Source organism: Sarcophilus harrisii, chromosome 6 (genome assembly GCF_902635505.1).
Source record: "Sarcophilus harrisii chromosome 6, mSarHar1.11, whole genome shotgun sequence".
Classification (NCBI taxonomy): Eukaryota; Metazoa; Chordata; class Mammalia; order Dasyuromorphia; family Dasyuridae; genus Sarcophilus; species Sarcophilus harrisii.
Window position 1 is genome coordinate 198,004,796 of NC_045431.1, and position 27,793 is coordinate 198,032,588.

Consider the following 27,793-nt stretch of genomic DNA (forward strand, 5'->3'; position numbering starts at 1 on the left):
ATAGACTTAGAAGCGAAAGGGATTTTGGAAGTCACTTAAGTTTAATTCCCTAATAATACTAATGAGAAAATGGAGGCCCAAAGGGGTTCAGTGACCAGCCCCAAATCACGCAAGTAGTCAGTGACGGAGGCAGCGTTTGGAGTCTGAATTCTTTCTGAATTCTTCCTTGGTGAGGGTTAAGTGGCATAGGAAGGTCTCCATGTTCCCTGTAAAATTCACTTGCTCCTTGGAGCAATTTTCTTCTTGCTTTGTGATGAAGGTTATAAAAACAAAACTTTGCATTATATTCCTAAATTATGTTCTTGGAATTTTCAAGTCTAGCATTCCTCCACTGGAATGTGGAAAGGGACCCTAGAATCCATCTGACCCAACTGGAATCTGTAGCTTGCATCTGAGCATCCATCCATCCAATCTAAGCTTGGAAACCACTAGTGGGGGGAATGCCATGTTTCCAAAGGTAGCCCATGCTTCTCTGGGAGAAATGCGATTCTTAAATAGCTTCTCCCACCAGAAATCTAAATCTTCCTGAGAAAGCCATTTGCTAACTGATTTTCTCAGGAGGTTTATGGTCTCCTAAGGAAATTGAAAAGCAACATCCTTAATGTCTGTTCTAAACGTGGCTTTGGGATCAATGATTAAGCTTTTTACATTCAAATTCATTTACAAATGAGACAGGATTTTCAGTTACCAGCAAGAGGTTGGTTCAGGCTTAACGAAGTTCAGTGGTTTATGATGCTGGAGAAGGGCAATTAAGGATTTTGAAGGGTATTCTAAGGCTGGCTGCTAGAGCTTGATGAGTGTCTTTTTTTTTTTTTTTTTTTTTTTTTAAGTTGATTCTTATTTTTTTAAAGTAGCCTGAGGCTGAATGAGAACAAAGTGTTGATGGACACATTTTCCCCTCCAAATCTCAGAGGAGCATTGCTGTAGTCTCCTAGTTAACACTGTTTTTTGCCCTTCAAAAAGAAAGCTTTGTTTGACTGGATTCAAGTTATTTTGAGACCTCTGGAGAGTATTTTTTAAAAGATTACTATAATATGTAACGGAGACTTTTGATTTCATTTAGGAAAAAGGCAAATGAGTCCCTGGCCTGACAGTATTAGCCCCTTTCCCTCTCCTTTTTGCCTTTTGTCTCTCTCCACCCCTTCCCCCTTTTCCCTTTCCCCTTCTCTCTCTGTCTCCTGCTGCTGCCCACTATTCAGAATCTCCTCCCAGAAAAGGTTCTTTGTCACCTATGAGCTTATTCAGTCCATGTATGTGTCTGGAACTACCCTTTAATGTGACAGGAATTGGATGATTGCTTGATGGGAATGACTTCTAATAGATATTCAGAGCATCTCCATTCCCAAGGCTCCCAGCCTAGTATAGCCCCCATCACCTCTCACCTCATCATGTCAGCCTCCTAGCTGGTCTCCTCATCTCTACTTTACCCTCCGCCCCGCTTCAAGCCAGCTTTTCTACCTGCCAAATACATTCTCATATGTAGTTCTGTCTGGGTCACTGCTTTGTTTAGATAAATCTTGAATATTTCCCAACTGTCTACTATTGAATACAGCCCAAGCTTCTTGGTCCAACTCTACTTCTTTTTATGTTCTCTTACAATAAACTTTGCCCCCCACTTCCACCCCATCATGAACTGAAAGAGTCATTTCCCCAATCTGGCTCATTTTCTCCCTTCCTCCACTTATTCCATCTTTGCTTGGAATAGACCTGAATTTACCCTCTTACCTCAACCCTGGTCTCTGTTAAAAATCTACCCAATGTTCAAGGCTCAGCTCAAATGCCACCTTCTCCATGAGGTCTTCTAGGATTCTCCTCTCCCCTCCCACTCTTCCAGGTGCTTCCCGATGGCTGATTTTGGTACCGTGCCTGGCACAGAGTGGGTGCTTGCTAAATGCTTCCCCCTCCCTCATTCTCATTCCACCTTCTATGTCTCCCATGCACTTAGATCCTGTATTAGAACCCTGGTTTGTTTATACCATATTATCTTCCTGGCTAGACTGAGCTCTTGAAAGAAAGGACTCAGTCTTACTCATCACAGCATCCCCAGTGGAATGGAAGCAGTGACAGGTGGAAATTGAAGGTTTGGGTTTTGCTGCCTCTTAGGAGTTGCATCGTTTCATTCCTGGGTTGACAAGGGAGAGCCACAAACCCTTGTGAGGTTTTTTTCCTCTTTTCTAAAGGAGGGAGAGCTCTTACTCTCCATCTGGCTTAAAGCCTGACCCTCCTGGCCAAGGAAGAGGGTGGCTGCACAGGTTCCGAAACAGGTATTTCGGCAAATGTGTCTGTGCTTGTTCATTGTGTCCCAAGACAGACTCATTGGGTATGTTCACTCTTAATATCAGGGAATAGAACAGGCTGGAGCATCATGAGGGGGCCCTGGGCTGACATAGGAGAGTACTTATATATAGACAAGATTAAAATGATACTGCTCAGAAGTGTTTATGATAATACAGTGCAGTGGAAAGAATGATCCCAGAAAGCCAGGAGACCCAGGGTTGAGTCCTGACTTTGCCATGAGCTAGCACTGTGACCTCAGGTTAGTCATTTGTTTTCTTCCCCAGACGTTCTCCGACCCCTGTTCTAATTCTAGATTTCTAGGAATCTATGTCTGTGCTTTCAGCTGAGCTTTAACTAGAAATTCTGGTGTTTGGAGCAAAAAAAAAAAAAAATTCAGTTGAAAGAGGGGAGGGTGAGAATGAGACTTAGAAGCTCAAGACCCGAGAATCTATAGGACTGAAAACCTGTGATATCCAGTAGCTTCTTACTTTATTTAATTATTTTTAATTAATTATTCTTGCTAATGCAGCGCTCATCTTAATTGTTCCTACCTGCTGAAGGAGTAGACTTTCTATTAGCACTCTGTAAATAATTTGGCAACTTGGGTCAAAGCCCCAGTTGCCCTGCCCTTGTTAGGGCTTAGTATTGCTTTTGGCTAAGAGTGAGTTTGTGGATAATTTAGTATTGGGTAGCCGTATAACTGGCCTTTTTACAGAGGTGAGGTCGGGTACTTGCCACCCGGCTTTGCCAAATGAATAACCCATTTCTTCCATTGTCGCGTTTTACTATGTTGGAGAGCAAGACCCACTTTGAAGCCAGCTTATACAAACTAAAAGGTCCACTGATACTAGACCTAAGCCAGTCTGAGCTACTGGATGTCAGTAATTGCTGCTTGTGGTTGTATGGTATTTATAAGTGCCCTCTGGGGACCGCACACTTTGTCCAAAAAAGAAATTGAACCTATCTGCTACTGCGTGTCACCTTAAAGTGCAGCCACAGTAGCAATATCTGTGGGCTCCAAGGCTTCTCCTTTGAGGGCATCCTGGTGTAGAAGGTATCGATGTCTTTAATGTCCATGGAAGCCCACCAGGGGCAGTGCATTTCTCTAACGGGGTCCAGGGAACTTAGAACCTTGTGGCTTTTGTGGAGGGAAAAAGAATTGGCTCCTCCAAATACTGAAGGCAGAGTTGGCCTGAGGTCTTATTAAACTGGGTGGTAGCTCAGGCTACCTTGGATTAAGAGAGGTATCCAAATTACTATATCTGAAATAAACGGTACATCCCAAGGGCACCCATAAATATTTACTTAGTGTGAGACACTGATGTCCCAAGGATTGGGCAGTGTGCAGTTGAAAGGACGCTGGCTCTGGAGTTCAAATCCCAATCTCACTCCTTAATACCCCATTATTTTAGACAAGGCAACCTCTCTGCTCTTCAAATGGAGGGGGTTGGAGAGGATCTCGCTGGGCATGTCTGACTCTGAGTCCTGCAACCCTGTGTATGGAGAGGGGGCCGAGTGCCTGGGAAGCATTTTTTAAAGCAGGAATCTCAAATAGCTCTCCTTGTGCATTCTCCAGACACCCATTCTGAGAAGCCGCGGCTTCTTCCTGCCGGCCAGAGACCAGTGATTTGGTTTGTTTCTTGCTTTATGTCCAGCCCAGAGAGCTGGGAAATGAAACTCCATGGTGGTGGCTTTGTATGTTCCACAACGGACTTGTTAGGACCTGAGCTCCTCCACATTAATTAGCTCCCTTCCCAATCCACAGATCTTCCGAGGGGAGGGGGTGTCCACATGAAGGACCAGGGTAGACTTGGAGCTTAGCAAAGCTTTGAAGACCTGGGCTTGTCTTTGTTGTAAATCTCTCTGCAAATTTAATGAACTGCGGTACAACGGAGTCCTGAGGTATCCAACTCAGACCACAGACAAAACTGCAACCACAGAGTGGCTCAGACCAGATTAAACAGAATTGGGAAATGTTTAACAAAATAAATAAAAATGCAATAAAACATAGATGATGTTAATTTGTGGCTTTCTAAGTCAAGAGGAATTAATTTCTACTTGAGTTTGAGATCACTGGTATTGTTGAAAGAAAGGGCCCTGGATCTGGTGTCTGAAAACTCTAGTTGCCTCTCGGGAAAAATGTAGGAATAAGAACGTGTACTATTTATATTATGAGGTTGTTGGGAAGAAAGTGCCTTGAAATCCCCACAGCATTACAGAAATGTCAACTACGATTGTTATTCTAAGTGGGATCCCGTGAGAATGTCTTCCCAGGGAAGGTACCACCCTCAGATTATGGTAGAACAGTAATAACAGTGGTAATGAAGCAGGCCTCATCTCTTTAGAGTTTTATAGTTTACTTAGTACTTCATCATAAACCCTGGAGGGAGAGAATGCAAAGATTATTATCCCATTTTCCAGATGAGTACCCCCAAGTCCTAAGTCAGGGGTAAAGTGACTTATTCGTTTTCCCACGTTTTGGGTCAGCAAAGTGTCCAGGCTTGAATTCAGCTCCATTGATTCCATCTTAGTGGCCTTTACATGATACCTCAGGACTTTTATTTATTTTTTATTTATTTACTTGAGATTCAGGAGCAGGATTTAAATTCTAGCTCTGCCTTTTAACTTCATCCTGAATGCTGAATTGCCATCTTAAGTCTCAGTTTTCTCATCTATAAAATGGATGAATTAGACTAAAAGACCTCTGAGATTCCTTTCAACTATGGAGCTATTGTCTCTGGGACTGTTGGTGAGAAAAACAAAAACTCTTTTGAGGTGAACTTAGCTCAAAAAAAAAAAGAGGGGGAGTATTTCCCAACCTTGGGACCTCCCACATCCTGTACCTACTCTGAGACTTCTGTTCTCTCCTGATCCCCACTCCCTATGTCTAACTGCATTCCAACCATTAATAAACGTGACTATTTGTACCAGAAAAAAAGGCCGGTGATTGTATTTGGCAGCACCTGCTCTGGGCTACTGCTCCCTCAGGTACCCGTACTTTCACCTTTTTACCTTTGAAATTATCCTGATGGTAGGTGGAGATATACTCCCCATGTTGAGATTTCAGAAATAGAAGCATTCTTGTTGTTCTTCCTTCTCAAAGAGGACCCTGATATCAGAGAGGGGGTGCCATGACATGCAAGTGAATTGGATTTAAGGGAGAGAGGCCATTGCAAGATCACCTGCCTCAGGTTCTCCTCCAGAGCCATCTGAGTCCATTGGCTGGAGAGAGAGCAAGACAATTGGAGGTGGCCCTGGATGAAATGGGAGACCTTGACCTTTTTAATTATTCTTAGAATTTATTTCTTTTAATTTTATTATTATTATTATCATTTTTTACAATTATCAAAGATTATAATGTAGAGAAAGTTTTATCATCTGACAGTTCCCTGGATTAATGACATAAGGTCCCGTCCTTATTCTTTCCGTTTAAGTTTTAAATATTAATTGAGACTGGGTAGCTGGCTGGCACAGTGGATAGAGCACCACACCTGGAATCAGGAATACCGGCGTTTTAATCTGGCCTCAGATACTTCCTGGCTGTGGAAAGTCACTTAATCTTGTTTGCCTTGATTTACTCATCTATAAAATGAAGGAAATGGCCAACCATTCCAGTATTTTTGCCAAGATAACGCTAAATAGTCATGAAGAGTCAACAAAGGAATTATTGATGCCATTTTTTTCTTCCATGACATCATTCTTTTCTTCCTTCTCCTCTTCTTCTTCCTCTTCCTCCTCCTGACTCCAGGGCTGGTGCTCTATCCACTGCACCGCCCAGCTGTCCCCACATCATTGTTTCTTAAAAACCCCTGCGTACCACAGAGACCTCCCATGTTTGAAAAGGGGAGTGGGGTTAGTATATAGTATTCTGTGCCCATATTTCCCTTTCATTTATGCAAAGGAAAAAAAAATATACTTCATCTTGATAGTCTTTGCTTTTTTAGATCATGTTTTTTGAAAATAAATCTATGAGATTTCTTAATTTTGTTGAATAAGACCCTCACCTACTCCTTCTACAGGATGCTCAGTAAATTCTCATAATGGCAAAACCCAGTTGACTTGTAGCGTCTTTCTCACTTTGGGAGACTGATGCTTGAGTCAGCCTGGGCGGTGGTCTGCTTCATAAATCCTGCGTGCCTTCGCCACATTCAACATGTCTGTGAGAGAATGATAGAGAAGGCTGTAAACCCCGTGACCCTATCCGGAAATTGGGCTCAGCTCATGGCTACGATTAAAACACAAATTTGTGGAGGGGGAAGCGGGAGGAAGGGAGTCTCTGTAAATACAGAGCCATTTCAGAAATTTTATTTTGTCTCAAGTCATATTTTTCACAGTCCAGATTCCCACTCATGTTCATTCTCATTCTCTTTGTCTTTCTCTCTAGCCACAATCAGCAGACCACAGCATTTAGGCATCCTGTGACTGGACAGTTTTCTCCAGAAAATATTGAATTTATTCTTCAGGAAGGGTAAGTACCATTTTTTTCCTGTTCTTCTTATCCCAGGATGGTCCAGCAGCTTGTGGGAAAGAAACAAGGATTAAGAACCTACTGTGTATGAGGGACTATGCAAAGAGCTTTATAGATATTATCTTAATTGATCCTCATAACAATCTGGGGGTGTAAAGTGCTATTGTTAGCTCAAAACAAAATCTGGCTGCTTTTTTCTCTGAGAAAAATACGGTCGTTAATAAAAGATGAAAAATGGAAATCTTATTAAATTCTGGAAGTAGCAGTCTAGAGAAGAGTGTGGGGGCTGAGGCCAGTGGTATTATATATGTGTGTGAGGGGTAGCAGTATTACATTAATGATTCCAGAACTTCTTAAAAAAACTAAACCTGCTTTCCACTGAACCACTAACCATACATACATGGAGACTTCTTGCTAGGATGGTATTATTTTGATTCAGGTAATTTTTTCCTAAGTATTTTAAGTGCCTGTCAAGCCTGCTGGTCTTCCCTTGGAGCCCTTGTTCTTTGCTATTTGATAGGTAGGAAGCAGGATTTAATGGCTAAGGCACTGAATTTGGAGTTGGAAGAATTCAAAATTTACCCCAGATGCTTATTGACTTTGTGACCCCGGAAAGGCATGTGACCTCTGTGGACTTGTTAGTTCATTTCTAAAATGAAGAGATAGGACTTTGTGAATGCTAAGGTTCCTTTCAACTCTAAATCTCTTAGCTTGTGAGCATAATTTTTCAATCATATCTATTACAGAGAGATTTTTAGCCCTCAAGGAAGGAAAGGAGGAAGGAAGGAGGGAGGGAAGAAGGAAAGAAGGAAAGGAAGAAGGAAGGAATGGAGGAAAGAAGGAAAGAGGAAAGGAAAGGAAGAAGGAAGGCAGAAAAGGAGAGAAGAAAGAAAAGAAAGAAGGAAAGGAAAAAAGAAGGAAGAGAAAGGAAAGAGGAAAGAATGGAGAGAGAGAAGGAAGAAAAGAAGGAAGAAAGGAAAAGAGGAGAAAGAACGACAGAGAAAGGAATTAAGAAAAAAAAGGAAGTGAAGAAGAAAGAAGCATTGAGTGCCTACTGTGTGCTATTATCTTATGAGATCCTTATAACAATCCAAGGAGGCAAAATGCTCTCATTGTCCCCATTTTACAGCAGGCAGAGGCTGAGTGATTTGTTTAGCATCACAGAGCTGATAAGAGTTCACAGATAGTGACATAAAGTTCTGTAAACTTGATTAGAGAGGGGAAAAGACCTTTTTGTTTTCATTAGTCTTTGTTTTTCTTTGCACTCCTGTGTTTTATTTCATGCATTTAAAATCGCAGTGCTTAAGAAGGGGTCTATAGCCTTCACCAGATTGCCAGAGGGGACCAAAAAAAATTCCAGAGCCCTTGTGGATAGTGGGGAAAGGTGGGGGTTTGCTATCAAGTGGTTGCCAATCCTGCTTCTGATGTTTATCAGTCTTGTGATGTTGGTCAAATCCCGAATCCTCTATACACTATAGTAAACTTTCTAAGGAACTTGCTGAAGTCCTGCTTAGGTTTTGATCTCTATTGGGAGCACTCCCCCATGCCAGGAGCTTCTTCACTGGCAAAAATCCTAGATCCTTTGATTACTCACATAGATGATAGATTTGGAGCCTTGAAGGGACCTCAGTGTTCATCCGATCTAATTGTTACTTTTCAGATGAGGAAACTGAGCTTGTGAATGTAGTAGTCAGTGGATGGAATCCTGAACCTGGAGCCAGGAGCTCTGTGACCTTGGGTCACTTAATCTCTGACTGCCTCTGTTTCCTCATCTGTAAAATGGGGACAAAAATGGCACAGTTTTTGTGAAGATTGAATTAGATAATATTTGTAAAGCACTTAGTACAGTGACTGGCATATAATAGGTGTTTAATAAATACTTGTTTTTTTTCCTTAAATGACTCACCCAACATAGACTTCAGACTCAATTCTCAGAATCCCAAGGATTCCTGGACTTGTCAATCCTGAAGAGGCAGGTCCTGTGTGGGAAAGTGACTTCTCATTTAGCTGTACCTGCACTACTGATGGCTTAATTCTGGTGTCAAAACATTACTGTCCTAAAAGTCCCTGTGTTTGCTTTTGGATCTGTTTTCCAAGTATGTCCTTGATCATCTCTGCCAGGGCTGCCTAGTGATGGCAAGCCCCTTAAGGGAAAGAGCTTCATTTCATTTGTTTTGTATCAGGCTTGGATCAGCCCCCCATTCAGGTGACTGGATGTGGAGGAGGTGAGGAGGAGACCAGGAGTGCTTGTTAATCTGCTGAACCTTCAGTTTTTGGGATGAGTCTCTAAAAGTTATCAAGTGACTTTCTTTTTTCTTAAAGAGAGAAAAAAATTGAGTGCTAAGGTTGCTTGTGTTTCCAGATAGAGAAAATGCACAGCATGTAAATTGTGAGTGATGAAAGGTAGATTCCCAGATTCTGTTTTGAAATTACAGTTTGCTCATAACCTCCTGCTCCTTGGAAGGGTCTTCAGGTGGTCATTTAGTCTTGTGACTATTCCTTAAACAAAAGAACCTATTTAAAATTTTTCATGAATAGAAATCCTATGTATGAACAAAAGAACACAAAATGAAGGTCAGAGTAGCTGCTGAGGGCAGCAGAAGATGCTACCATATTCCGGATATCTCTCCCATTCTCCTCTAGCTGCTATTATATTCTCCATCATTCTTCAACTCCCCTCAGAAATATTCTCTTAACATCTAGAAGTGGAAAATCTTGAGGTGTTTTCTTGTCTTTGGAGGTCTTCAAATAGAGCTTGGAGGCAAAGTTTGACAGAATTTTACCTTCAATCTATCAATAAACATTTATTAGATATTTATTATGTATCAAGCATTGTGCTAAGTGCTAGAGATAAAAAGAAGAGGCAAAAAGACAATCCCTGTCCTCTGAGAGTTTGTAATCTTATGGATATTACTATTAATGTAGCTGATGATCTCCTTAATTAATAGAATTACTCTGTTATACTGCTAGCTCCTATATAGCTTGCAGCTCAGTAAAACTGCAGGCCCTTTCTATATTAATTGTTGTCCAACCATGTCTTCCCCATACTTCCTATACTCTACTTGCACAGTGGATGTTTTAAATCCAAGTCTAGTCTCGGGATTTATCATCATCCTTTCTTTTTTTTGTTAGATTCTATCTATCATTGTAGCCAGATGAAATCTTTTTGGATCCCAATTTCATCATCCAGCATGCTAGCTAACCCATCCAGTTTTATATCCTCTCCAAATATAATGTGCCTGCATGACATTTATGCCTCCATCTAAGTCCTTGATGAAAAAGATTCAGCAGAAGATGGTGAAATTCTTTGAGTGGAAGACCCCTGGGTTTGTAGTCTCAAAACCTGGGTCTAAATTCTGATTGAATGACCTTGAGCTCTGAATCTGTAATTCTATTTTTCCTTCTTTTCCTAAATCAAAGCCTGCCCCAGATTGCTCATGATTCACAGTGATCATTGGTCATTCAATTTTATTGTTCCACCTTTTCTGAATCCATTAAACTCAGCTATCCCCCTAGCCTTTCATCCTGGTCCTCCTGCCTTTTGGGTGAAGCTTTGTTAAATGTGGTGATGCAATTCAAGTATTCTTTTGTGACAGGGGAATTCTGTGGACCCATGAGTCTAGCAACATTGTTAATAATAATAATAATAATGATAATAAAATCAGATGAGTCTGAAATGGCCTACTGATTTGCTTTGAATGGCTTTTAGTGGACACTTTCTTTTTTTCTAAGTACTCATGAACCATCCCTATAATGATGTATTTCAGAGTTTTACCATGAGCAACATCAAACTCTCAAAGGTCACTCACTGGTAGTCTTGGTCTTGCTTCTTCCCAATTACAATTTCTAGACTTCCCGGTCACCAAATATGGTGACTTTTCTAAATCCTCAATTTTCTTTATCCTTCCCCACCCTACTTTTTAAAAATAGCATTTCATGCCAAAGAAATAGAGAGATGGTGCAGAAGTGCTTTGCTGGCTTATTATGGAATGTATTTTTTAAAACTCACATTGAGCCTGTTTATATTGCTAGCCTCTCACACCTCTACTAGTAGCAAGTTTCTCAAGTTTATTCCTTGATGTGTGTGGGTTTTTTGTTTTTTTTTTTTGTCTTAAAATGAGCTCTCTCAGCTTTCACGTTCATTCTTTAGCTCTTGTTGCTCCAGGATTTATTGGCTAATTGGGTCCATGCTCTCTTTCTACCTAAGCCCATTGCAATTCTATGAGCATAAGTCATGTCCCTTCTGAGCTTTCAGTTTTACAGTCTGCAGAGACTGGCTTTTTTTTTTTTTTTTTTTTTTTAAGTGGATCATCATAATGAAAACCCCTCTTTTTGGGACCTGCCTTTTTATTTTTGAGATGCAGCAGCAGCAGCAGCAGCAAGTGTATGTGTAGCTAGCCAATGTAGGGAAGGAAAATATTTTCAGTTTTGTTTTTCAAACCTTCTGGATTGGGAGGAGAGAGATGGCAACATGTTAAATTGGTCCTTTTGGCTAAAAAGTTAAGTTTGATTTAATTTAATAAATGTTTACTAAAAACTCTATGCAAGGGTTGTGTCCTGCTTACAGAGATGAAAGACATGATCCCTGTCCTCAGGTAGTTTGCAATCTAAGAAGTGCGAGAAATAGAACATGGATGTATAAGTCTGAAATAAGGGAGTGAATGGGGTAAAGGAGGAGTCTGGATTAAGTGTTTTAAGGAAATTTGCAGAGGCAAAGATCATTTCCAGCTGGAGAGACAGAAACAAATGAGAAATCTGAAGCACAAAGAATATATGATCTCCAGCCTTCTGTATGATTCTTTCCTGTAATGGCATGGAGAGCCCAGAGACCCTCGTCTCATCAGTTTGATATGAATTGTTTTCTGCTGAATGTCTTACCTCCCATTTTCTGACACAGAAGCAACTCATCTACTTTTCTGCTCATGCTCAGCCTCAAGAACTTATCTTACAGCTGTTACCCTCACTTATTTATCAGCTATTTTTACTTCAGCAGTTCCTCTTTCCTATCTCAGCCTCAGTTTCCTCATCTATAAAATCAGGGGATTGTGCTAGATGGCTTTTAAGGTTAAAAAATCTGATGTCATTCCCTGGGAAACTTGGTTTTCATTTTTTGCTACCAAGAAAAATCACCAGATTTAAGATTCATTAGTAGTCCAGCCTATTTATTTAACAGACCTGCAAAAACCAGAGCCTGAGAAGGCATGAAGGAGTTATACTTTCTAGCCAAAAGGTTCCTGTTCTGATGAGTTCAGAGATCTAGCTCATTCCCTAAATGCAGTCACAGAAGTTGAAGGTGGGAAATGACAGCAGAGTCCATCCCATCCAACCTGTACATAACCAAGATCTCACTCCATTAGCTCCAGTGAATGGTCATCTAGCTTTTGTTCCACTATTCCCAGTGAATGGTCATCTAGTTTTTGCTCTAAGACTTTTAGAAAGAGGTGAGCCCACTGCTTCCAGAGACAGTTTTTAGTTTTAATTTCTCTGATATTAAACTTTGAAGTGAGTTACCAAGTTAGTGGCAAAGCTGGAACTTGGATGCAGGTCCTTGGAAGACTTTAGAGATAATTTAGTTCATCTTCTCTATTTTATTGGAAAACAAAATAAAAATCCTAAGGATCAGAGAAGGGCAGTGATTCCAGATTCATATGCCTACCACATCTTGGTCCACTGTTACTCTTATCATTTCAAAAGAGGGACAGTTTTATATCATCTGAAAAGTCATTTTTATTGTTCATTGCCCCCCCTTCCTGACCTCGTAAAAGCAGTGATCCCCTTGTATTATACTATTAACATTTCTCTTCCTTGAATAATACTCATTTTGTTTTTAAAAGTTTTATTGATACTGTAAAAAAATCACTGTCATTTCCTAGTCATTTTCCTATAATACTATCTCCTTTGAGATAGCTAATGGATGGCCTGGGAGTCGGAAAAAAAAAAAAAAAAAACTTCAAATGCAGCTTTAGATACTTTTTAGCTGTATGACTCCACAAGTCAATTAACCTATGTCTGCTTCAGTGTCTCCATTTATAAAATGAGAATGTAATACCACCTATCTCATATGGTCGATGTGAGGATAAAATGAGATATTATTTGTAAAATGCTTTGCAAACCTAAAAACACTATAGAAATTCTGTTTGTAAAAAAAATATACAATTAAGTAGCACAAACCAATCATTAACCAGGCCTGACAGCATATGCCTTGTTCCACTTCTCACTTCTGAGAAGAGAAGGGATATATGTTTCATCTTGAGTCCTAGTAGTACCATCCTTCTAGTCCTCCACCTTTGAAACCTCAGTGTCATCCTCAAGTCTTCACTCTCATTCAGTCACTGCAACATCTCTCACACTCCCCTTGGCTTCCACAGCTACCATCCCAGTTTGGCTCCTCATCACTTCTCACCTGGACTATTTGAAAGTCTCCAATTTTGTCTCCCTCTCTCACTACTCCTTTTATTCCAATCTATCATCCACAAAGCCACCAAAATGATTTTCCTAAAACATGGGTTGGATCATGACATTGCCCTTTTCTCCCATTTTCAGAAAAATCTAGTGGGTCCATGTTACCTCTAAAGTCAAATAAAAATCCCCCTCTTTGGCATTTAGAACTCTTCACAACCTGTCCCCTTCCTACCTTCCCAGTCTTTTTTACTTTTCACTTTCTTCCATACTCTGCTATCCATTATATAGATCTTTTTTATTCCTTACACTTGATGCTTTGTCTTCTGTATCCATGACTTTGCCCTGTTGGTATTGTGTGCCAAGAATGCTTTCTTTTCCTTCTCACTTTTTCCTTTAAGAATTTCCGGATTCCCCTTAAGAGTCATCTCAGGTGTGACCTTTTTTAATGAAAACTTTCCTGATCCCCATTGCTGCTAATGTCCTTCATCCCCAAACTACCTTACATTAAATTTTTATAGACAGGCATTATGTATATACTTATGTATGTGTATGTTGGTTAGAATGTAAGTTCTTTGAGAAGTCTTTCATTTTTGTCTTTGTAGCTCCAGCACTTAGCACAGTGCTTAGCACATAGTAGATACCTAATAAATGATCGTTTGAATTCATGTAAGTTCAGATGTCTCTTGATGTTCTTTTCCTTTCTGTTGCTGTATGTAATGGAAACATCTCTTTTCCTTTTGCTTTGTTTCCTAATTATTCTTGATAGAACAGATTCTTATGATAGATTGCTAGCTCATAGGAATTTAGTTGGTTTTTTTTTTTTTTTAAGATAAGCTTTGAGGATTTTTCAAAGTCTAAATCATTAGCAGAAAACATTTATTAAATACTGACCATGATCCAAAGCATTATATTAGATAGTGAGAATAGAAAACCAAAAATAGATGATAAATTCCTGGTCTCCAGGTGCTTACATTCTGCTGGGGGTGAGATATCACATTATGTAAAGGAGTGTAATCAAGGAAAATCAAGGGAGGAAAAATCGCATGCTCTTTTCATACACCTGGAAGCATCATTAAAAGCCTCTTTGGGAAAGCACACGCTGTACCACATTAGAGAGCTGTAGACTGTAGCCAAGACTTTGGCATTGTGTTAAGTAAGAGAGGAAAAGAGACCAAAAATCAGTCAGATATTGTCTCTATGCCCATACAAAGTATATACACAATAAAGAATGGAAAATAAAGAATATGAAAAAACATTAATCTTGGTTCCTATTCTCAAGGAGAGAAACTTGGAGCTTATTTGGGGAGACAAGACAATTACACAGAAAGATAATGAGATTACAGTATTCACCCTAACTGCCATGAGTTCTCCGAACAGGGAGTGGTAATTGAAATTTGGGTACAGATGATCAGGGAGAGCTTTCCCCCCCAAAAATGAAATTTTAGCTAGGCTTTCGGGGAAGACTACAGGGTTCTGATAAGCAAGAATTAAGGCTCTAGGGGTAGAAAATCACATAAGGGAAGATAAAGATGCAGAAGTGCACATGGTCTGACTCAAAAGCAGAGAATGGATTCAGTTTGTCTCTTTTGGGGACTCTGGATTGAGAAGCTTGAAGAGGTAGGTTGGGATCAGTTAAGTGCACTGAATTGTCTTTGCCCGTTTCTCATTTTTTTCCTAAGAGCTCATGTAGGCTAGTAATGAATGATTTTTCCCATCTACAACTCATTCTGTTGCATTTTTTATGTATGTCTTGCTGCAGAATCCTGCTTGTCCCTTCAAAACAGCTTAATTTTATTGCATAATATGTTATATAGAAAAGATAAAAAGCTGAGGTTGGAGTTTGTATCCATGTAAAATTGCTGTCAAACCACAGATCTTTCCCTGGAGAAGAAAAATGGGCTTTTTTCTCCTCATTCTTCTTTGAGGATTTGCTGAGAGAATACACACACACACACACACACACACACACACACACACATATACATACATACATACATACATACGTTAATGCATGCACTAACCCTTGGAGGGATCTGCATACCCCAGCTGCTGTGCCCTAGAAGTCAGCTTCTTCCCGGGCAGACACTTGGCCCTGGCTCTGGTCCTTTCTTTGGGATTACTATGATCATCCCTTTTCCTACTTATCTTCTTGCTGTTTCCTGTCTCTTAAACTCAGAGACAGAGTTGTGTTATAGGTAGAGCATCGTACTTCAAACTCAGTAAACCCAGACTTAAATCCAGCCTCACATGCTCATTAACCATGAAACATAGGGAAATCACTCTTTAAGCCTCAGTTACCTCATCTAGAGAATCAAGAGTTTGGACTTAATTGTAGGGTCTCTAAATCTATGATCTTATGACTTTTGATGATGATACTATTCTGATGCTTCTGGGAAAACTCTTGTTTGTTTCTTGGCTTTGAACAGATTTCTTTTAAAATCTATGAGGTGCTCACCTCCCCTGCCCTTGAAAGGAGGAGTTTATAGACTCTTGTCATCTTTTTGCCTCTTGAAATGGATAAAAGATAGCTCCCTTAGCTTCTGGGCTGTGCAGGGGATTACCTGAACTTTCTGAGCCTGCTTTGGAAGAGTGGTTCCCTCCAGGCAGACTCCATTCCTTATTATGAGTTCAGTTTAAAAAATTAGCCTTTAACTCTGTGAAAGTCCTGTACTCAGGACTCATTTTACAGATCAGAAAACAGAATCTCAGAAAATGATTTGCTCCCATTCACCCAGCTACTAAGAGACAGGCATTATTCGAACCAGTGATTCTGTGCAGAACACCCCACTGCTTCCCAGAATCTGCCACTTCTACCAGGGTTCAATCATGTCTAAGAGTATTAACTGTTGTTCTCTATTATGAAGACAGAGTTTCTTCACTGAGAGTTCCCTATACCAGAGACGTTATGTTCCCTTCTCTACAAACTTGTAATACTTGGAGGATCTCTTTAGTCTGCCATTGACCAAACTCTTGTATTCCTACATCTCAATGTGGCTAGAATTCTGTTCAGACAAGTGCTTGTTTTATTCAGAGCACTGTCCAAGGTATGAGAGGTACCAAATTTATATATGACAAGGTTCCTGCTTTTATGCGTCTCCCAGTCTAGCAGATGGATAAGACATGTATTGAAATTATAATTTTTCATTGTAATATTTGATAAGAATATTAACAATGCAAAACAAAAATGTTAGGTGTGGTCCAAGGGCAAGGGGAGAGTTGTTAACTTCAGGGAAATCAGAAACGTCTTAGAGAGAAGAGGTGCTATTTGAATCAGGCATTAAAGAATGGGTCAGCTTTCAATAGGTGAAGATTGGGGGGGTATTCCACATATAAGGAACAGTGTGAGCAAAGGCATGGAGATGGTAGAATGCAAATTATGCTTGGGGAACCAGAGTCCAGTTTGATTCTAACGAAGAAGGGAATAGTACAAGGTAAAGCTAGAAATGTGGGATAGCAGCAAGATAAGGGGGGGGGGGACCTTGAGTGGTATGTGAAAGAATTAAGACTTGACTTTATAGGCAATAGGAAACCATTTAATATTTTTTGCTACTTTGTTTTTATTTGTGTCTGATTTATTAGAGGAGAGTTTAATATTTTTTGCTACTTTGTTTTTATTTGTTTCTTTGATTTATTAGAGGAGAGTATAATATTTTTGCTACTTTGTTTTATTTGTTTCTTTGATTTATTAGAAGAGAGTTTAATTGTATTTGTGCAAAAAAAGAAATAATGAGAAAAAGGCTAGATTGGAAGGAAAGACTGTGGAAATGATGAGAAACTATTTCAGTAAGTCATAGCATTAGTATCAGCAAGGCAAAAATCATCAAGTCAACATGCAGTTATTTAGTGTCTATTACTATTGTGCCCAGAACTATTCTCAATGTGCTGGATACAAAGAAAGACCAAAAAAAAAAAAAAAAAGTCCTTGTTCTTGGGGAACTCAGTCTGATAATGTAGACAGCATGCAATGTGAAACATATTGTGGTTTTAGTCATTGGGACTTCCTAATTAATTGAGTCTTCCTTCTCCATTCCCTCTGGTAAACAAAGTTAACAGCAACATTTCAGACAGGAAAGGCTAAGAGAATGGTTGCACCTCTTCCCGAAGTAGTGAGGTCAGAAGGAGGAAAGGTAAGAAAACTTAGGAGAAAAGATAAGAAAATCCTTCTGAGATTTTTTTTGAATTTGAGGGGTCCCTGAGACTTCCTGGTGAATGAGTCTGGAGTTCAGACAAGAGGTCAGACTTAGGAGTCATCCACATAGAAACAAGGGGAAGAGAAGGGAAGGGAAGAAGTCTTTATTACAGTCCCACTGTCAGGCGGTGTGCTAAGCACTCTATAAATATTATCTCATTTGATAAATGATCACAAGTTCTCTGGCAAGGGAGAGACACGATAAAGTCTGGGGGCAGAATGTTGAGGCAAACTGTGACCTTAAGGAATCAGAAAGAGATTAAGTTAGAGAAGTAACAGCCAGTGGTTGGAGAACCCAGGAAATGTGGTCATGGATTGGATTTGATGAGTATGGGGTGCTTGTTGGTCTCTAAAAAAGCAGCTTCTCCACAAAGTTGGATTAAGAAGAGAGGAATAGTGAGAATGTGGAGACATCATCTGGAAGCAAGTTTTTCAAGAATTTGGCAAGGAAGGGGACAAGAAAGATGTCAGAATAAAAATGGAGGAGAGGAGCCAAGGGAAGACTTTTTTTTTAAGGATTATATTCTAGGACCAATCTAGGAAAGAAAGAGGGATTTGGAGATATCTGGGAAAGAAAAGTTGATGATTGGAGCAAAATTGGAGAGGGCTTTGGGAGTGAGAGATTAACTTTCTTGAAGGGTAGGAATGCCTCTTTTTCCAGTACTGGAGAGACAGAGAGATTGGGGGATGATGCCAGAAGGTTTTGAGGAGTAGAGAGGAAGTGAGGGTGCTATTATCATATATATATATATATATTTAAGCAATGATCTCATCTGGGTGGCACAGCAAATAGAGTACTGGACTTGGAGCCAAGAAGAGTTGGATTTAAGTTTTGCTACAGTCGTTGACTAGCTGTGTGAGCCTGGACAAGTCACTTAAACTTGTTTGTCTTGGTTTCCTCATCTATAAAATGAGCTGGAGAAGGAAATGGCAAACCACTCCAGTATTTCTCCCAAGAACACCCCAAATAGGATCATAAAGAGTTGGACACTGCTAAAATGACTGAATGACAATTTTTCTTAGTAAAATAGAATGTCAGTTGTTGTAAATGTGAGTGACGGGGTACTTTAGGATAGGACTTCTTATATTTTTTCCACTTTGTGACTCTTTTTCACCCAAGGAGTTTTTATGTGACCCTGGGTAATTAGGGATTATAAAATAGGTTTAAAAATCAAATATTTATTAATGATAAATCTTTAATTTTGTAATTCCCCACATTCAGTTACGTGACCCCTTATGGAATCGAGAACTACAATTTAAGAAGCTGGGCTTTAGAAGGCCTGAGGAGAAAGGACATAGTGAGAAACGGCTGCTGTGGGGAATTTCTGTTCTCTGACCAGTAGCCTTAGGTTCCTTTTTGATCTCAGAAGATTCATGAAAGGTGCTTAATTAGTTACCCAACAGGCAGTGATGCTGGAGTGTGTTGCAAAGCTCTGTTTGTCCATCCCTGAACTTGTAGGGCCCCATCCTCAAGCTCTTATGCAAAGGAAAGAAGTCCTACAATTTCCTGGAGTCATTTGTTAACAGACTCTGAGAATTCTTTGACTGGAAAGAGGGTCATTGCTGATTCTGCCTTTTCAATTTAGGAACAGACTTGACTCTTTTTGCATAGAAAGTAGATCTCATTTCACTGACCTCCGAGGGGAACAATCCAAATTCTTTGGCTATACTGGAATTTTGTTGTATCAAATAATAGGCTATTGTTATTAGCTTGAGTCTTTCACTGTAAATGTATTTGTTGTCTTGGGATGTTAGCTGTGATCATCCCGCATCCTCACCCCCATCAGGTCAAACGAGCCCAGTTCCTTCAGATTTTCTTTCATCACGGGTCCTGTTTTTCTCTTGCCTGGATCCTTTATGAGGTTCTGCTCTAACCTCTGGCCTAGTTCTCTTTTACATTCTTGAATTGTGAGCCCAGAACCGGACGCAGGACTGCTGGACAAAGGATTCGGTGTCGGTGTCCGGTGGGGCTCCTCAACCCTTCACGGGCAAGGTGGAGTTGGAGAAAGCCACTATTTGCCAGCACGTCCTTAGACTAACAAGCATCTTTTTCCTACCTTCCTTTTACTCTTCAGCTGCCTTTCTTGTTCTGGTGACTCTCCTTTCTTTTTTTAAACTGTAGTTGTAACATAAGTTGATCCTGCTTCTCTAATCCCATTACCTTATTCTAACTTCTGTCTATTCCTCTTTCTACACTGCATGTTTTATCCCCACAACAAAATCCTGTCCAGGATTCACACTGCTCTGATTCTGCTCCTTTTCGTGGGACTTCTCACTTCTGTTCTCTGATTCATCCTTTTGTAGGAGAATTTTCCTGCTGGATTTTAATCCAGTACCCCCTTCCCATTCTCCAGGCTGGGTTGAGAATGCTGCCAGTCATCCAATTCTTGGGGAGTCATCAGTTTGTCTTTTTCCTGAGGAAAAAAATGAGAGGGAGGAAGCTATAGGGAGACATAACAAAGGTATCATAAAGATGGAGATTTAAATTTTGAGATGAAACCTCAGTGCGATAGGAAATCTCAGCAAAAAGTGGGGCATTGGGTCACTGCCCATGTCATTGCTTGGGTATGTAGTACTTTATTAATGGGCACTAGAGACATTTCTTCTTTGTTCCTGAGCTTCCCAGGAGCTGATCAAAAATGCCTCTGCAATCCTCAGCAAGAGGAGCAATGATGCAGGGGGAGGACTGACTGCTGGCTTTGTACAGTGAGCATTCCCAGACTCTGGGGAGAATTTGCTGCTGGGGTGAGACTTGCGAGTTGGCGTTGTACACTCCTGAAGTTCCCTAGCTCCCCATTCTCACAAAGGCTTTTTGAACGGATAGATCTTCATCTTGGAGCTTTCTTCCCCAGGGAAGTAGCTGTCCTTCAAGGCTATGAGATCTCCATGGATGGGAAAGACCAGGGTATTCTGTTTGAAATCTGAGCAACTCAATGGATTTCTTCCCTGGATATTTAGAAAGAAGCCAGGTTTCCTATCCTTGACTTGTAAGTGTCACTGATTCTGCTGAGGATACTGAAATACAAAAGTTTTAAAGATCTTGGTCTTTTTTTAGCAGAGGGGTATATATTTGCTAATTTTATCAATTTTTTTGGAGTTATAACCCAGTTATTTCTGTAGGCAAGGCAGTGAGATGTCAGAAGCGCTCATGTGTTCCTTAGTTATTCTGCTCAGGTACGGGGTCAAAGGGTAGAATCAGATGGGTTTTTGGTGACCTAAACTTTGTGACTCTCTACCTCTGGCACCAGACTTTTGAGTCCAGAAAGATTCATTCCCTTCTCCAAGGGTCTCTTGGGGGCTGTCCAGAATGCACAGACAGCTCAGAGTATAAGCATCCCTTCCTGCTGGTTTGTCAGGCTGGGGGTGATCCAGCCACTGCCAGAACCTCGCGAGACATTCAGTCTGGGGCTGCCTTTGCCTGTTGCATTTGGTTACCATAGCAGCAGGAAAATGGGGGAGAAACTGAGACACCTGAGATACAGATGCAGAAACTTGAGCCGTTTAGTTTTCCTACCCAGAGAAGGCGATGACATTAATGAAATGAGCAGGTAGGTAGCCGACTGTGGCGCTGCCCAGTTGACCTAGAACCCAGGAGGGGTGTCGGTCCGGCTTTCAGCACCGTTGTGTTCAGAGAAAAAGCTGGATTTGGGGGCTTGGTCCTACTGGAGGCGGCTGCCTTGATAGATCACTAGGGAAACACATCGACCACTCTGTGGCTGCTGAATCCTCATTCTTGTGTTGGGTGGAAAAGCTCTTGGTTTGTCTGGTTCTGTAGATGGAGGCATCCTGCTGTCCCTCTCATCCCGTTAGCTTACATTTTCTCTGTTCCCCTTTGCTCCTTCCAAACTGGTAATGTGCTGTGGTCTCCACTGGGAAATACTCCTTGGGTCAAGGAAACTTAACCTGGAGTCCATGAACCTGGTTTTCTAAAAAAAGATTTTTATATCTGCATCTCGGTATTAATCTGTTTTCTTTGTAATCCTGTGTGTTGTGTGGTAGATGGTTATAAGACAATCCCAAGAAGAGTTCCATAGGCTTTATCAGTTTATAATATCACAGATATAACAAGGTTGAGGACCTCTGATTTAGAGGCACCCCAGAAACTGGATGCATAAGAGGGGTGGGTGGGATGATGGTCATGAAAAGGTACTAAGTTTCCCAAGACTGAGCGAGGGGAGCCAGACCTGACAGAGGCATGTGTGGCTGGCTGCCTACCAGATGTTGAGTTTGCCAAGTGAGATGATGCTGTTTGGGCTGGCGTTCTCCCCACGGGGCGGAAGGCTGTGTGTGTGTGTGTGTTTGTGTGTGTGTGTGTGTGTGTATGTGTGTGTGTACATACAGAAGAGATTGGGAGGCTGGAGAAAACACACTGAAAGTGAGAATTGAGCAATAAGTGTAGGGGGCCCGGGGTGAACAGGACCCAGTATCAGACAGTTCCCCCCCAGGCTGTTGGGAGTTTGAAGCAGGCGTTGGCAGTCTGTCTGGTGTCTGGGACATTTACCTCCTCCTTTCCCTACTGTTTACCCTACCTTCCCTTTTCTTCCCCCCACCCCCAAACCCTTTAAAACAGTAGGTGTGAACATGCTTGCACTGCCTTAAAGAATTCAGCGTCATTTCTCTGTGAGCTTTCTGCCCCCTCCTTCCTCCTTCAGTGTCTCAGTTATTTCGGTTGAGCTGCGTGTGATTCCCATAACACAAAGCACAAAGGTGTGAGGCTCTTTTCCAACAATTGGTGAGCTACAGGTGTTGTTTTAATGACACTTGACTTAAGTGGTCCCCGTGGCATCTCAGGTTCTTCTTCTTCTCCCTCCCATACCTTCCCAGGGCAGGATGGAATGGTTCCATGCGAGGGACCCCATGGAGACGTCACTGAGTCCCCAGCCAGTAGCTGCTTATCTGCCTTATCAGCCTCATGGAGAGGGTTTAAGGAACTGTTTATAGAAAATATTTGCTATTTTTTGAAGTTAATTATATAACAGCTTGGGTTCTCTGGAGAGAGGATACCATGGAAATAAAACAAACCGTGAGTTTAATTTAAATCCTGGAGTCTCCGAGTGCAATTTGGTTGGTAGTGTTACCTAATGGTGAGACTATGTACACATGTGTGTACATGTGTATGTGAGTGTGTGATTGTGTGTTTATACCCAGCAGCCTGCTGTTTTCAGTGGAAGAAAATTGTAGTCCCTACCTAGGTGTATTATCTGTGCTTGCTGTGTGTGGCTTGTAAAGGGCATATGTTCCTTGCTAGACCAAGCCTTATTTTGGGGTCCCGTCCTCCTTTTGGCAGCCTGGTGAAGCTTATTCCAGAGAATCCTTCCCATGTTTTAAAAATGCATAAAATAAAAATACGTTGCAAAAAAAAGTCATATTCAAAGTTTTCTCACAATATTAAAGGGAAAACATTCTAGTTGACTGTGTATGTGGGGGACTAGTGGGGAAGCTGAAACTAGTAGATTGAGTTTAGAAGTTCTGAGCTGATGTTTGGGATGTCTGTCCTACGTTCAGCACCAATATGGTAAGGCACTGGGAACTCCCTAAGGCTTTGTGGACTGGCCCATGTTCCGTTGCCCATAGTAAGGGATTGGGTCTGCGAATGGCCATTACATGTTTCTAGACGGCGTGAGAGAGGGAGATCTAATCATCTAAAAAGAGGAAGAAGAAGTTCAAGAAACTCTTTGTTACACAGAGATTCAGTTCAGTTCAGGGCACAGCACAGCACCAGGCACTCAGGATCCTAAAATAGGTTAGACACAAAACTTTTTCTCCAAAAACTTCTCTCCTGATCGGTGGGAAGAAATGTAGGTTCCAGCTCATGCCCTCAGGTCTGTCCCTCTGGAGACTGAACACAGTGGTTTCTTTTCTCAGCTCCCCTGTTGTAGTCCTGTCCTTCCCTGTGCTGAGCATGCCTCCTCCCACGTTGTAGTGTCTGGAAATGACTGTGGTAGTATTCTGGTTCAATCCTCTCATTTTTACAGGTGAGCAAATATAGACCCAGGTCCCATAGATAGTTAAGTGGTAAAAGTAATTCAAACCTGATCCTCCAACTTCAATTCTAGCCTTCTTTTCACTCTTTGCTTAGTAAGATAAGAAAGGACATCTTTGCTGCTTCTTCTGCAAAATGAAGGGATGGGTCTCAGCCTCTAAAGGTCGTCTTAGTTCTAAGTCTGTGATCCTGAGCTGGACACAGAGATGGACATGGACCCAGAGGAGGGACAGAAGTGAAGTGTTTGAAGAAATTGGAGGAGGAGGGAAAGGACAAGATATCAGAGAAGGCTCACGGAAGAGCTCAGACTCGGGGTGCAATGTGAAGGAAAAGGAACTTGACCAGATGGACAAGATGCACATTCCAGGTCTGGGGGGGACCTCATGAGCCACGGCATGGAGATGGAATTGGATTTTTTTCAAAGGACTTGCTGCTTGAGACATTTTTAGGTAGTTGAGAACAGTGTCATGGTTCATATTTTTAAATTCATTCAATTTTTAATAGTATTTTATTTCTCCAAATACATGCAAAAATAGTTTCCAACATTCATAAGACCTTGTGTTCCAAATTTTTCTCCATTTATCCCTTACTTTTCCCTTCCCCAAGACAGCAAGCAATCATATAGGTTATACATTACAGTCCTTTTAAATATATTTCCATATTTGTCATGTGGTGTAAGAAAAATCAGATCAAAAGGGAAAAAGAGATTTGTGATTTTTTAAAAATATTAAACATTTAGAATGTAGTAATTACAAAGCACATTGTATCCTTTATTTTGTTTGATCATCACCCTTGGGTGAAAAACAATTAAGCAAAGATTCAGAAGTTGACTCTTTTTACTTCTATTAACATTAATTTTGTTACTTATTGATTAAATTTTATTGTCCTTTTGTAGCAGCTGACCCTGGACAGGGTCCATGTCATTTCTCTGAAACTCAGTTTCCTCATCTGTAAAAGGAGATGTCCACCTGGATAAATTCTTAGTCAACAATGTGCTGGAAAATGCTTTATTGACTGATTCTAAAGTAATCTGCATTTTTAATATTTTCCCATCACTTTCATAAGTTCAGTCAATCAACAAAACAATAAATCAAGTCTTGATTTATAGTTTTTGCTGATTTCTAAGGTGTAAATGCTTACTCTGACAGTTTTAACAATCATTTCTGTCTCTGTCTCAATCTGTCTCTGCCTTTCTCTGTTTCTTATTCTGTCTCTGTCTTTCTATTTCCATCTCTCTGTCTCTCTCCTCTTGCTGTCTCTGGTCTCTGTCTCTTCCATTCCTCTCTCTTCTCCCTGTCTCTCTCTCTCTCTCTGTTCTACGTTTCTCTCTTTTTCTCTCTCTCTCGTTAAAAATGATTCTAGCCTATCCCTGTTGAGACCTAGATCTATGATCCTACTCCCTTCTAGACTTTCCCTTCTTGCCTTTTCTGTTAGTTACTTACTGGAGAAGTAAGAATTAGGAAGAGGCCACCTATTTTATAGATGGAAAATAATGGACAAAGTTACCTGTACCTGATCAAATGAGAAATCACCTGGGTCAAAACCTACAAAGGCTTCAAATAAATCCCTTTCCTCATTAGCTCCTGCAGACAAGTACATTCTAATAGCCTTCTCCCCTCCTCTCTTTTTAGTGGAAGGAGTGTTGAGTTAACTTTCTGGCTCCCTCTTTATCCTCGGCCCACGATCCAGCAGCCAAATAATCAACATTCCTATAACCCAAGACAAGGAAAGAGAGGTCTTTGTTTGCATCATCCCACTGAGGCTTAGGAATCTCATAGCATGGGAACCCATGGGCTTTGAAGTTAATAGCCTTTCTTTAACGACACTGCGATGTGCTCCTGATGTGGCCTTTCTGTCTTGTCTTTCCCTCTCTCCTGAGCACCTCAGCGATTCGTGTGCTGTGGGCCATCTATGAATGCTTATAAACGGTACAGTTTTTCCTAGATATTAATCTCAACTTAACAGATTTCCTGTCTTTTGGGACTGGGAATTTTCTCTGAAAAAGTCAAAGGGGTAAATGACTTCCACCCCAAAAGAGCTGAAGGTGAATTGGTTTGGATTCTCCCAGGTCCAGTAAGTCTAAAATAAAGAGTGAACCTACAGGATGTGGCAGCAAAGTAAATGGATTGGTTGTTAATAATAACAGCATCTGATATTTATATAGCACTCTTAGGTGGGCAGAGTACTTTACAAATATCTCATTTTGTCCTTACAACAACCCTGGGGGAGAGATTGTGAGCTGCTTGAGAACGGGAATTATCTTTTGTCTTTCTTTATATCTCTAGCAGTTAACCACAATGTCTGGCATATAATAAATGTTCATTGGCTTTGTATTTTTATTTTCCCCATTTTACAGGTGAGTGAGTTACCTAGGGTCACACAGTCTGTCTGATGTCAGATTGAATCCAAGTTTTTGTGACTCAGCCCTTTTTATTTTTATAGCTTTTTATTTACAAGATATACGCATGGGTAATTTTTCAGTGTTGACAATTGCAAAACCTTTTGTTCCAATTTTTCTCCTCCTTCCCCCCACCCCTTCTCCCAGATAGCAGGTTGACCAATACATGTGAAATATGTTAAAAGTATAAGTTAAATACAATATATGTATACATGTCCATACAGTTATTTTTCAGCCCTCTTACTGACTAGGTTTGAATAGGTATCCACTGGGGTGCTAGCCCCATCCAAGAAGTTACTTTAGGTGGCCATATTCTCATTTCAGTGAGTTTAGAGGGTGGAATTGCTGAGCTTGGCATTGAGGAGTTTTAAATTCTGTTTTAAAATTTTAAATTCTGCCTCAGACTTTTGGGGTGAATTGCTTAATTTTTCTGAGCCTCAGTTTTATCATCTGCAAAATTGAGGAATTGACTAAATTTCTTGATTGAGGCTCTTTGTAGACTTAAATGCTTGTTCCGTGTTATTTGTTTGTGGAAGGTTTAAAGTAATGAGAAGTTGTGAGAACTTGGAGTTCCCTGGTCCTAGAGGCAGGTGGATCATGGTCCCTCCCCTTAGCCACTTATTCTGGTAGAGTTGATTTTCTTGGGATATATCCCCTCTAGAACCTTTAGTGTCCCAAAGAGTTTGCTCAGGTTCATTTGACAGATGTGGAAATTGAGGTACAATGAAATTATAATAAATACTACACAATGATCAAAGTTGGATTGAACCCAGTCTATTGCCACACAAACTATATTCCATTGCTTCTTGCTAAAACAGTTAATTATCAGAGAATACAGGTCAATGGTAACCTCTTTCCCCAACCAGGATTTCAGCCTGGATTGGCTTAATAACAATGGCATCTACCTCACTTCCCCCTTTTCTCACTTCCTATTAGAGGAATATCGCCTCCATTCAGTTGATGAAAGGTTTTCAGTTTTTCACACTGACCAAATAACATTTCCAGAACCCAGTGTAGGTAGAGGGACATTTCTGCTGACATTAGAAAGACTGAGACTTGAGGCTGGTCCAGTCAGAAGGCTGTAGAATAAATAGTCATCCTCTCTCCCAACTCTGGAGCTCTTGCGGGATGCGGGGGGGGACCACTGAGGAAGCCCACATGCCGCCACTCTGCTTAGAGGCAAGGGGGCAGACTTAGCGCCCTCCCACACCCTTCCTGCCTCTCAAACGTGTGCCGGCTTCCCCGCTGAACGCCGCCTGTGCCCAAATTGAACGGTTTGGGCTCAGTGACATTTTCTCAGTGGAGAGAAGTAACCAAAAGCCTGGCTAGGAAAGAGAAAATGGGTGGAGAATCTGGGAAGCTTGTGCCTGAGCCGATAAGAAGGCAGTGACGTTTTGGGGGGTTTTTCTTCCCTCCTAGTGGAAAGCAAACCTCCCACCATCCAGTGCCAGCAGTAACTGGTCCTCCGGCCACTCCAGAAGTCTTGTTCCTACTTGTGCCCTTGATTAGAGACTGCTTTTGGGAGAGCTGGGGGTGGGGGATGTCCTGTCCTTAGGGGTTCGGGGATGGTTTGGAGAATCAGCAGATCCCCTGCCTGGAGCCTGGGACTCTTCCTCAGGCTCCCTCTTGGACTGGTTATTTCTGGACTGGAGTGCTTCGTTTCTCTGTGAACCTGCAAGGCCATGGAGGGGTGTGGCCGTCCCCCCCTCTGACTCGGAGATCAGGTTTCTACCTGCCCCCAGTTGGAGAGCCTCAGCTTGGCACTGAGCATCCCTCGGCCGCCCGCTGAGCAAGCGGTAAACAAGAGCCCAGTATCTTTGGGAGCTTGAGCCCCGCTGCTCAGAGAGAGGACTCCTCTCCGGGAAATCGGTGAGTTGGGAAGAGACCTGAGCTAACTTTTCTGCTTTTTCACGAACGAGTCCTGAAGTTTCCATGGAGGTAACTTGCTGGCTGTGTTTGCAGGTACCGCCGCAGGGACTGGGGGCAGTTCAGAGGCAGGTGGAAGAGAGCTCAGGGACAGTGTCTGGGGATGGTTTGTGAAGGGCATGTTGGAGGCTGGCTGGGCTTCCCTGAGTG

General features: G+C 41.3%; 1 protein-coding gene across 11 annotated transcripts in view; it reads left to right on the forward strand.

The window, feature by feature from the left end:
- Positions 1-27,793, forward strand: part of PLEKHA7 (pleckstrin homology domain containing A7) — a 251,076-nt gene that overhangs the window by 140,402 nt on the left and 82,881 nt on the right. For 10 of the 11 annotated variants that reach the window (XM_031942079.1, XM_031942084.1, XM_031942089.1 and 7 more), the window contains one exon: positions 6,662-6,745. In XM_031942079.1, coding sequence (XP_031797939.1) covers positions 6,662-6,745 — 84 coding nt within the window. Of the gene's footprint in view, positions 1-6,661; positions 6,746-26,175; positions 27,587-27,793 lie in introns of those variants that run through there. The other variant, XM_031942087.1, reaches the window with a different exon arrangement.